At 45.2% G+C, this 12203-nt stretch overlaps 1 protein-coding gene and 1 non-coding gene across 2 annotated transcripts in view; one reads left to right on the top strand and one right to left on the bottom strand.

The window, feature by feature from the left end:
• The window catches only part of LOC142803518 (uncharacterized), a 56151-nt gene extending 46502 nt beyond the window's left edge, over positions 1–9649 (top strand). Inside the window, exons 3-4 of the mRNA XM_075888646.1 lie at positions 3693–3953; positions 9523–9649. Of these exons, the coding sequence (XP_075744761.1) occupies positions 3693–3908 (216 nt within the window). The 3' untranslated portion in view covers positions 3909–3953; positions 9523–9649. The remainder of the gene's footprint in view (positions 1–3692; positions 3954–9522) is intronic.
• On the bottom strand, positions 7067–7138 carry TRNAT-UGU (transfer RNA threonine (anticodon UGU)). Its single transcript has one exon. It is a non-coding gene; the product is annotated as a tRNA-Thr (tRNA).
• Positions 9650–12203: the final 2554 nt, after the last annotated feature.

The raw sequence follows: 12203 nt of genomic DNA, 5'->3' as shown, positions 1-12203 counted from the left end.
TCACCTTCATGAGTTGAGTGTTATGGGACAGTGTTACATACTTCTGGTCGAGAAATCAGCTACACCTTGCTGTTTAATGCCAAATGGTGCTGCTGTGAATATTAAACACAATTGTTTGACAAGAACATGAGCCGCTCAACTTCATCGCCACTGCAACAGCAACATGTCTTATGTGCGGTGGTTGCAGGCAATAGCTGCAGAGCCAAGAGCAGATGCAGACTTTTGTCAAAGGAAATTCAGCTGATACGAAATCCGCAATCTATAGTTGAGTGGGAGGGGGGGGGGTGGCGTTCAAACTATAAGACATATGCACGCCTGCTTTCAGATATACGACAGTGATCCACGCTATTAAACAGTCGCTTGCATAAAAGCTTCTAAGGTATACAAGGATGTCAAGGAGGGGGGTGTCAGGAGGTCCAGGCTCCTTTTGTAGATCTAATCGTGTGCAGAAACCTTTGACAGAAAAACTCTTACACGTATATTGTTGGCAAAAGAAGGTGCAAGGTCACCCTTTTGCCGACACAATAATACCGATGGTGGCTGACCAATGTGTTCGATCGCTTACTTTAAAAAAAATGGACCAGTATCTGCATGTAATCTGCAAATGTCGTCAAAAGACGATAATCTTGCGTGTGCAGAGAGTGAACAAAACATTTATTTGATGTTCTGTGCAAGAAAATCGGTGAATGGTATTCCGGAGGTGCTGCGTTAGAGTGCCTCGAGCGTGCAGCGGAGGCAAACGAGCACATCAAGCACGTCACACGTTAGACATGAGTGCCATCTGGCAGTTTCTTTTGGAAAACAAAGCGCGTGGCCGTGCGCGCCCGTCTCAGAGGTGATAAGCTATAGAACGCGAGGCGACGGGTAGGTGCCACCACCATCTCTTCATAGCAAAGCGTTGGAAACACTCTCCGTTCCGCGCAAGCATTGCATGGTAAGCGCAGCGTGATAAGCGCTACGCTCCTCAAATGACTTATGTATGCGTTTTCTAGTAAGAGATGCATATGCAGAGTATATGCGTGTTGTTATGGTGCCCTAGACATGCGCAATAATTGCTTTTTAATTGACACTTGCACAAGCATGAACGATCAACCTTGAGCAACATTGGTGGTCGCTGCGGATGGCGTCGGCCGTTTCAAGTACCCGATGCCGGTAAGAGTAAACAAACAGACAAATGTACAGACAGACAGACAGACAGACAGACAGACAAACAGACAGACAGACAGACAGACAGACAGACAGGCCAAAATGTCGCGTCGAAGTTCTCCAAGAAAGACTATTGTTTTTAAAAAAATGTTGACCGCGTATCTGCGTGTTTTTTTTCTCACAGGTTGTCGAAAGACGATATTGTTCTGTTTAGGGGCGCTGCGTGAGATATGAGTGCCGTTTGTGAGTATTGTCAAAAAAGGAAAGCTTTGTAGAACGCAGAACCACTTGTAGGTGGCAGTACGTCATTTCGGCAAATCGGAGGAAACACATGCTTTTTTTTTAGTTCATAGCCTCGCATTGTCAGCGCAGCGTAATAAACACAGCGGTCTTTAAAATTACGTATCTGTGCATTTTCTTGATAAACACACTCCATAATACTTACGTATTGACGTCGAGCCTCAAATATGCGCAAAACGCGGTTTGGGATTAATAATGCTCAGAAGTATGACCGCAGCCTCCAAATCAAAAAGGCTAAGCATTCAGCCAGGCCTTAAACTTTCACCGGATGCTTGAATTGTTTGACAGACACACAAACAGAAAGACGGGCAAAAAGTTCGGCGTTTTAGTAATTCAAGAAAGTCTATCGTCTCTACAAAAGCTTCGTGAGTTGCACCCCCTAACTTCAAGGCACAAAAACTCGAGCCTGATTGCACTTACAGAGAACTCCAGCTAGAGTGATGACTTAGAAACCATCTAAGGAGGTTTCCCTACCATACCGAGTGCTGAGGAGATAAAAAAATCACAGCATATCCACGGAGTGAATGATCATTGGTGGGGCGCAGCGTTCGTCAGTCTGTCTGTCTATTTGTTCTTGCGTCCGCCTATTTGTGTGATCCTTGGTGCATCCGTCCGTTTGTTCATTCGTCTGTGTGTCCGTCCATCTCTTTTTGCGGCCATCCCTCTGTCTGTCCGTCCGTGCGTGTGTCAGTCTGTTCGTCGGTCCATATGTCTAGTGAAAACTCTAAGCACAGCCATCTCACATCTTTTCATCATGTATTCATCATATACAAGTGCCCCCATCCAGCAGACATTGTAAGGACCGCTATTTCGGGTGTGTGCCACTGGTGGTTACGTACTACGAGGGACGCACAAGCCATGCCATAAGGAGCTTCGCCCCTAAAAGCGTATCGCCGTCGGTTCACTCCATGCGTGTTATAGGAGTGGTGTGCACATAAGCGGTTGGCAAAACGGCGCCATGGTAACTGAGCTTGGGAGTAGCATCACACGCGTAATCCGATCATGTGTGTTCTTACTCAGTTGGCAGCCAGCTGCTTTTTGTGCGCTTTTATTGGCTCACTCTATCATTTCTGTCAGTTGGTTAGGTAAATTGAATAACTTGACTGTCTCTGTTTTTTGTCGTATCTTGGCGAAATCAAGTGATATAAAGCCAGCTTTTGATGCAGTTGGGCTGTTTTTTTTTCGTTCAGCATAACTTCTTTTTACCACTGCCAGTACTGTCACTGTAGATTGTCCCTTCAAACCAAGAGGTACGAAGTATCTTTTGCTCACAAGTCAGAAATAATACACATGATGCAATTACTTTCGCTCACGTCCTACATAGGCGGCTGCACACGGAGCCCCTACGTTGACTAACGGCCACCGCGATCGCATTTTTTTTAATATATATGCAGAAGTGTCCTTACACCACCAAGCCCCAATATTTTTCTTGTCATGTACCTAGGATTAGGTGCACGTCAGAGAACCCAATATGGTCAAAACTGGCATGGAGTCTACCGTTGCGACATGCCTCGCGATCATAATGTTCTTGTAGTGCGTACGATAATAGAGTACCACGCTGCGTGCACCCTGTAGTGTTGTGACTCTTCTGCGGAATTAGGGACATACACTCGCGATCTTTATGAAGGCAAACACGTGAGCGTGCGGCGAATAGCCTCCAGCCGGAGATGTGGCACGGCGCAGTGGCAAAATGTAAACATAAAAAACGAGAGTTGAGTAGGTTGTACTAGGTACACTGTACTGGGTACACTGTTGATCTTTGTTTTACGCTTTCTTTTTGGGTTCCATCTATTGTAGGGATGCTTCAGTGAACAAAGATCATTTTTGATAACGGCAGTAGCTGTGATACCTTCGAATTTTATCGAATTAACATAAAGTGCCACATAGAAGCAAAACTTCAGGGGGGGGGGGGCTTCAGTTGATAGAAGAAATAGCACCGTGTTCTCTCTTTACTTACACATTTCACTACTGCGCTCAGCCACACGCGCGCTCAGAGACTATTTGCAAAGCACTCGCGTGTTCTCTTCCGTGAAAATGACAGCAGTACCTACTCGATTCTATCGCAGAGTGTTTAGAGAGGGCTCTGTTATCATCATCATCATCATCATAATCATCATCATTATCATCATCTATCAGCCTTCTGCTGAATTTTAAAGTATGCTCAGGCAACATTTTGAAAACCCAAACCTATGATTTCAGAATGTTTGTCTACTAAAGGACGTGGCCGCAGATATTGCGTTTTGCAGGTCTACGAGCGGCCGCTTAAGTGCGGTTACGTGGCCTGCAAGGCCATATCAAACCGCCTGGTCCTTGTCTTCTACGCGTTCGTGTTCTTCTGCCTGATTAATCTGTCGGCCTACTGGGGCGTGAAGGCGGAAGTCAAGCTGTGGCGGCTGACGCGGGAGATGAGGCAGAGGCGCGAACTGACCACCACTCAGGAAAGCTGGGGAGCGCCGAGCTAGCAAGCGACGCCTGCTGTCGGCCACTGAGACGCGGAGGAACAATCGGTACGGCCTACTGCTTCAATTATAAAAAACATCGTAGTCAGACGTGAGCACCAGAGCAGCAACATATTATATAGACCACCCGAAATGCCCTTAATACCATGAGAGTGCGCTACATAAGCCACAAAGGGTGCAGTTGAAATCACCCTTCAAACATCTTTGACAACCAAAGAAAACCTAGGAGCCATTTCATTGGCTAATGGTGGGTGGCCAGCAAAGTTGCAGCGCATCACAGAACGCTAGGCAACTGTAAAGTCTAATTTTCATGACTTGCTTGTACAAGTGACGTCAAAGCTTTCTCATTGTTGTGGTTCGGCTAGGAGATAACTGGTCACAATTAAATTTGTGCGACTATACATGTTCTAGCAGCTGAGCAACATTTATTGGTGTTATACTTCGAATTGAACTGCGCAAACTGTTTTCGCACAAAATTAGTGTCAACTACTTCTTGTCGGGTTTTATGATGCCCACATCTGTCTCCGACAGTGGTCGCAAGCACGCTTTCCTCACGGCGAATTCACACAATGTGCGTGAACATAAGCTTCTTACGACACTTGCATGTTTGGAAATATTGGCACCCTAGGTATTACAGTTCCGTGTTGCCCCAGTGCGGTGGTCTAGTGGCTGAGTTACTCGTCTGCTGACCCGCAGGTTGCGGGATCGAATACCGGCTGCGGCGGCTGCATTTCTGATGGAGGCGGAAATGTTGTAGGCCCATGTGCTCAGATTTGGGTGCACGTCAAAGAACCCCAGGTGGTCGAAATTCATATTGATAGGGTGGTTTTGGCACGTCAAAGCCCACATATCAATCAATCTACAGTTCCATGTTTTGTTTATGTGGCATGAACATATCGCCACTGTGTGGCGTTGTCCTTTTGTGAGCAAAGGTTGTAGGTTCATTTTGTTCTTTGGGCATAGAGGAATTATCTACAGCTGGTGAGCGGACGTGATATTCAGAAACTCTTCTGGCTAGAAACTATTCATCTGACTATGTTTCCGAGGGGCACAGTGCGATTATCTCTGGCATCATGGCATACTAAGTCGCATGCGCGCAACGTCACAGCGAGCTAATGTTCAATGCGGCTAGTGCACGTGAACGTATCTTAGTAATGAGATAAATAGTAAAGTGACTTGTTGGTTGAGTTACTTCAATTTTACAGTAGCATTTAGAGAGAAATAAAGACGAAAGACGGACAAGCGCAGACTATCAAACAATTTTTATACGAAATACCCACATATATATCATCATCACCATCAGCCGGACTACGCCCAGTGCATGGCAAAGGCCTGTCCCTTTATCTGAACCTCCTTTGTAACCTCCTTTACCTGAACCTCCTTTACCTGAACCTCCTTTGTAAGCCTCCCGGTTTCTGCTCCGTAGGTAAGTACTGGCAACATGCAGCTGGCAAATAAATTCTTTTTGAGGGTTAGTGGCAGATTACCATTCATCATTTAAGAAGGCTTGCCATATAAGATCCACCTTATCCTTATTCTTCCAGTTATATCGCTCTCATGATTCGGTTTCACGATGATTACCGGTCCTAAGTAGATATCTTCGTTTACGACTTCCAGCGTCTCTCCACCTATCGGGAAGTGCTGTTTTCTGCCGAGACTGTTGCACTATACTTTAGTTTTGTGCATAATAATTTTCAGACCTACTATCCTCTTTTCCGCTTAGAGTTCAGTAATTATTTGCCGTAATTCGTCCCCTTAGTTGCTCATCAAGGCAATGTCATCAGCAAATCGCAGGTTACTAAGATACTCTTCATTAACTCTTACACACCCGCGGTGCTGCTTGCTTTCTCCTGATAACTTAATACCCACAGCTGCACAAATCCGCCCAAGCTTGTCTGCAGCAGTAAAAAAATACACTATATCTCAACGTCTCACTAACATTTTTCAACCTATAGGAAACGCATTGAACATGCGGAATTGTTACAAAAGGTGCCACTTCCACCCGTTTTTTTTTTACTTACACCCCATGCTTCCAAGCTTATCTTTTGTAAGATACTTTCGTTAAAGCCCCTAATTGCCGTTAGGGTAGCCGAGACTCTCGGAGCTTCTCAATTTGCGGTGCAAAACTGTCGTCAATGTGACGTGTGCATGGCTTTATCCGTGACGCACCAGACCATCGCAACACCGTCTTTTACTATTTTAGCCGATGATAGTTTGAGACTTCGGGGGGCGTACATTCACATACGTGATTTGCACCGAAAATATGATCAGATCTAAGAACTGTGCGCAACCGTTATCGGGAACCTCACTGGTAAACTTCAGCCGCGACACCAATTCTTTGAGCACCTTGAGAACATCGATACTATGGTGCTTACGCACTGGCAGCTGCCTTCAACGAAAACATGTAATTGCCACGTATCTGAAAGTTTTCACCACCACTGAGTCGAACGCTGTCTCAAGGCCACGGTCAAACATGCCCAGAAAAATTTCACTCAAAACTGGCGCAACCATTCACCCAATGCAGATCCATGAACTGTGAGTGTGAAAGCACCCCTCGCAACCAATGGCAGTTGACCCCAAGTGCATCTACAAGACCTCAACGAAGGAACTCGTCGATGCGCAGCACCTTTGGTGAAACCTTTGTTCGCCATTATATTCCTGAACGCCTTTCTTGACACATGTCAGAAGACTGTCATGTCGCAACGAAGAGAAGAGGTCCTCCACATCTGCATCGAACCCACAACCTCCGAATAACGCGTTTGATGCTCTACCACTGAGCTATCGTGGCGGCTATTCCCCCAGTTAGATTATTGGGTTTATATTTGAATTTAAACGTGGTAGTGTCAGTCAGCGCCACTTGTAGCCATGGTGGCGAGTGTGGTACACTCTTTTTTATGAGCCTGTATGGCGTCACGTAGAACATGAACTTATTACGAGCTGGCAGCTGACCAATAGTCCCTCGTATACAACCTAACGGCACCAAGTCTGCTAGTAGGAGACCCTCGTTAATGAATAAGAGAAAGAAGTGTATACTTAAGGGCTCGTTTTTCCGTGTTTTGACCTAATATTATGAGACCTATCAAAAAATAATGCCAAGTTATGTATAGAGAAAATTATTAAAATTGTTGTAATGTTAGTAATAAGAAAAAAATGTGAGTAATTGCCGTGAGCAGGAATCAAACCTACGGCCTTTGAATAACACGTTCGATGCTCTACCACTGAGCTATCACGGCGGCTATTCCCCCAGCTACTTTATTGATTTTATATGTGAACTTAAACGTGGGATTGTCAGTCAGCGCCACCTGTAGCCATGGCGGCGAATGTGGTACACTCTTTTTTATGAGCCTGTATGACGTCACGTATCACGTGAACTTATTACGAACTGGCAGCTGATCAATTTTCTCTGGTATACAATCTAACGGCAACAAGTCTGCCAGTACGAGACCCTCGTTAATGAATAAGGGAAAAAAGTGTATACCTAAACGCTCGTTTTTCCGTGTTTTGACACAATATTAATGAGATCTAACAGACAATAATGCCAAGGTCATATAGGGGAAGTTATTAGAACTAATGTAATGTAAATAGGAAGAAAGAAAAGTGGGTACAGAGGGTGACGGAAAAACCTTGGCTTTCGCGTACGAGGTCGTCCTGGGGTTGTGCGCATCCAAGTTGTGTTCTATGGTGCAGGTTATATATCTGTACAACGACATTATTCATAACCTATTCTCCTCACAACAAATTTTCGGGAATATCCAATGCAGAGTCGGTGACTGAACCGCATGTTACACACGCTCAAGGGACTCGCACTTATCACGTCTGAAGAAGCACTGCGTCGCCAATGCGGAATATATCAAGCTATGTTAGGAGCCTGTTGAATGAACCTTATCACAGTCTCCGGCATAATAAAGTGCTTTTGCTTGGAGCATGGGGTTAATAGCCACACTGAGAGCCTATGGGGCATTCGAAGATAGCTTTGTCGTGATCAAGGATTTCGCTGTGTCGTGTATCTCCATCCTCAGGCACATGTGACGTTTAGCTCGATGCCTGACTATTGCAGTTGTAATCTACACTGGCCCACACACAAGACGACCACATACAAAACCTAGAGGGTCTCTGGGCTTATTCGTTTTCAAACAATCATAAAAAAATGTGTGTCCTCCTATCGTAAAAAGTTCAGCCCGCTGAAAACTAGGTCACCCATGTCCTTTACATAAGCTCACTTTGAGAGAACTCATAACACTGGTCTATGTGTGTTTACACAGTACCATGCATTTCATCTCACATTAGAGAGCACTTGAATTTAAACCCCCCGAACCGCGACACAATCCACTTTTCATATTCGTTTGGTCCCCCAACACGTAAGTATTGTAGCGATACTTTCTTGTGTCTGTTCTATTAGCAAGCGCTGCAGTGGTGCCTTCAAAAATCAGTTCCGAGTTTCATTTTATGAATGATGGTTTGATGAACAGGTGGGTACGCCTAAATGTTCCTGTTCCAAATTCTTACAATTTTATCCACGTGTTTAAACACACACACACACACACACAAACAAACACACACACACACACACATACACACACACACACACACACACACACACACACACACACAGTGACTTTGGTGTGCTTGTGTGTGTGGGTGTGCCCGTGCGCGTGCGTGAGGGAGTGTTTCTGCAGAGTGACAACGAGACGCGGAAATAAGCTTTCTCGAAGCTTCCCGTATTACGCCTAATTCAATAATAGAACACTCGTCCGTTGTTACAAATGAAATACGCCGACACCTTCTTCTTTAACAGCCTATTGCGGAATTCACACCTTTTTTAGGATTGTAAGGAAAAGAGCATATACAAGTAGTTATGAGGCTTTACAAGCCACTGTACGCCAAACAACTAATCCATGCGAAAACATTTGTTTAGGCGAGTTGGTTTGCGCTTACTACAGATTTATCAATGGTTTCATCTCCACCAAACAGCGAAAAAATGAGTAGACAGAGAGAAGCAAGCAGTGGTGTCAATCACTCTGCCTGCCTGCCTGCCTGCCTGCCTGCCTGCCTGCCTGCCTGCCTGCCTGCCTGCCTGCCTGTCTCTCTGTCTGTCTGTCTGTCTGTCTGTCTGTCTGTCTGTCTGTCTGTCTGTCTGTCTGTCTGTCTGTCTGTCTGTCTGTCTGTCTGTCTGTCTGTGACTCGTGTGTGTTTGTGTGACGCACCCAGACAAACAGACCCACACACGCAATTAACATGGCCGTAGCGCCCTGCAGTGTTTTCTTCACACCGGCGGCATTTTGGAGTTACGCCCCGTAAACTCACTTTCAGCAACTTTAGTGATATCTCACAGCAGCAATTTGTTATTCGTAGAAAGAGGTCCGGTTCTGCCATAGGGCGGAAGCACACTCCTCCACTAATTAGGTTTGTTCTTCTGCGCAGCGATTACTTGTATAAGACTTTACGGTCACAAATTGAGTGTCACAGTCGATTAAGATTGTCACTGCAAAATAGAAGAGTTTTGTGTTTTAGCGCAGCCAACTACAAAGTGAGCCTAACCTGTTATTGTTCATCGCAATTTTGTGGTATACCAGCGGCTCAGCAAAACAGCTGTTTGGGCTTATGTTTTCATTTGCAGGTTCACGAACAGCGGACTCTCGTCTACAATCAAGCGAGGCTGCATTCTCGTAAACCTTCGCGGTCTCGTGTGCTTTGCGCAGAAGAGGACTTGGTTCAAAAATAGCACGAAATTTTTTTACTCATAAAAGCGCAATATGTAAACCATATTGTCCGAAATATGTTTCGCTTTTACGCACTATAACGTGAGCGACAATCAAATTATTTTCGCATCCCTATTTTAATGCTGTTCCTCTTCCGTAACTAATTACGCATAAAAGGGGCCAATTGGACAACTTTTCGGACAGCCTGAATGGTTTTTGCATCGAAAGAAGATGTGCATTTGCTGTATAGGGATTTGAGAACACCCTGTCCTAGGTAGGTTGTTCTTCATTTTTTCCTTTGGAGAGATAAAATGTGTACCTCTTCCAAAGCTATGCAACACGCACCAGTGTTGGCAGAAAAGTTCGGTGCTCAGCACCTTATCACTTCCCATACCAACGCATTGCCTGCGTAGTGATATGTACCTACTTGTCAGCATGCACACGTTCATTGTCGACAAAGCACAGATGTATTCCTTAGCAACTGGAAAATGACATTTATTTTTTAGCAAAAACCATCGCTTTAATAAATCAATCTACACGCAAGTAACCACCTGAAGGGCGGGTACACACTAGATAAACAGTGAGGAGGCGAGACCACACAACTGGTCAAGAGTTTGTGCGCTTGATCATAATGCCGCAGCGACCGCCACCTTCGCCACTTGTGCCTTTTCTTTGTATGCAAACAAAACGAACGCATGTCACTTCGCCTAATTCCTGAGCTTTATGCAGTGTGCCCAATTCAGGCTGTGCATGCAGAACACAGAGAATAATGTGCTTCTGCAGTCTTTTCAACTCATATTCAAGGACCCCTAGCAATTTCTCTATATGCGGATACGCTAGCGGTGGTGGTGGTGGATTTCTCTCAACTGTGCGAAATTGATATATGTCGCCCACGCGCTGCTGCAGGGGCGTTGGCAGAAGTTATTTTCGATGAAAGGTGGGTTCAACCATACTTTAGGTTCGTGTTTACGTTTGTATGAGCGTGTGTATGTATACGCAGTCGAAATAGAGAAAGTTTGGAAACCATTGGCCTACCTCCCCCCCCCCCCCCCTTGCTGGCTACGTCCTTCCACTGCTACTACGCCTTCTGCCGATTCCCGCCTCTTCGACCGTCTTCATATTCAAAATCTGCCTGTCGACGAACGCCTCCTCGTAGAGGCTGTGAGTTTCCTCATGGAGCGGACATAGTTTGTGATTGCATCGATGCGTAGCTCCACGGACTTCTGTGCCGAAACGTCGAGCTGGCATTCGGGTGTTTGCACTACTTGCTTTGTGTGGCAATGCAGCTATAGTAATGCTCCAGTGAAGTGCCATGTTAACCAGGAATTGTCTTGACCACTGGGTACAGACAGCGATTTTTCTATTGAGGACTATGTAGCCTGTGACTCTCACGTTGATACATGCCCCTCTCTGTCTACGGAGGAAATCGTAGCGAGTATTCCAGATCAGGAAGAGAAAGCAGAGGTGAAAGAAGTAATCTATATAGACGAACAACTAGAAATGTCAGCTGAAAAGGCACTGCTGTACTTCGAAAAAGTAAAGACCTTCGCCGCAATGCAGCGTGACGTGCCGGGAAAGATTATGAGAGCTTCGACACAGCGACTCAATTAATGGCCATCGCGGCCATACTTGCACAAGAGTGGGGAAAAAATACTGCTTTCATGAAAAGAACAGAAATCCACATGAAAGTATTCAGCATTGTAAATGAAAGATTTCAAACTTTAGTTGAAAAACGGACAATTCTTTTATTTAGTGATAAGTAGTTGCAACATAGCTTCATTAGTACAGATATCTTTCACAATAACAATGTTCTCTCTGGGAATAAGACGGAAAGGAGGGCCATAGTGTGTCTTGTAGCATACTGAAACATTTTGTGCTTACCTCACAAAAACACAGCAAGAAAGTATTCAGGAACTAGCACGCATTAAGAACGTACTTTAATTTTGCAACAAAGTACGCATGTGCAGCCGCCCATTTTTTAATACCTGAACGCGTGAATATCGGCCACTGAGTCAATAGGTGCTGGCTTCTGGCGTCTTGGTGTCTGGCTACCTGCACAGTTTGCCAGTAAAGGCAACCGCATTGGGCCATTCAACGCACGTATGCACGCATTCTCGTTTATTTCACCTCCGTGCTTTGTTATGCAATATGAACTGACTGTGCGGTGGAGGCTAGCACCTCCAAGTTAAAAAAACGAGTGGCTCTACTTTCCTAACAATCACGTCATAATCACTGTGCATGAGCAAACTAGCATCGCATGCTCCTTTACATGAAAACAAGTTAATCGTCAACCAAACCAGTAGGCAATAATATCTTGTTAGCAAGTTGCTTTCATCATTCAATGCGATGGATGGATGACGAACACACACGCCATGCTGTCTGGTAATATGCGTGCTTCAACATCCCCGCTTGTTGCTGGGTTAGGATGAACCTGGTTAGGCTTAGTGTGGTTAGTATAATGGTGCGCCACGATCTAACGCGCAATGAACCCAGCGCAAAATTTTTGTTGACCCCGTTAGACATGAGGATGGCCGGATCCGAATAATCTTGACACTTTTACCTGCAAAGCGCTAACGTATGCCCTCCAAAAGGGACCTCT

The sequence above is a fragment of the Rhipicephalus microplus genome, chromosome 3, assembly GCF_043290135.1.
Source record: "Rhipicephalus microplus isolate Deutch F79 chromosome 3, USDA_Rmic, whole genome shotgun sequence".
In the NCBI taxonomy this organism is placed as follows: Eukaryota; Metazoa; Arthropoda; class Arachnida; order Ixodida; family Ixodidae; genus Rhipicephalus; species Rhipicephalus microplus.
This window is presented reverse-complemented; position numbering and strand designations above follow the sequence as displayed.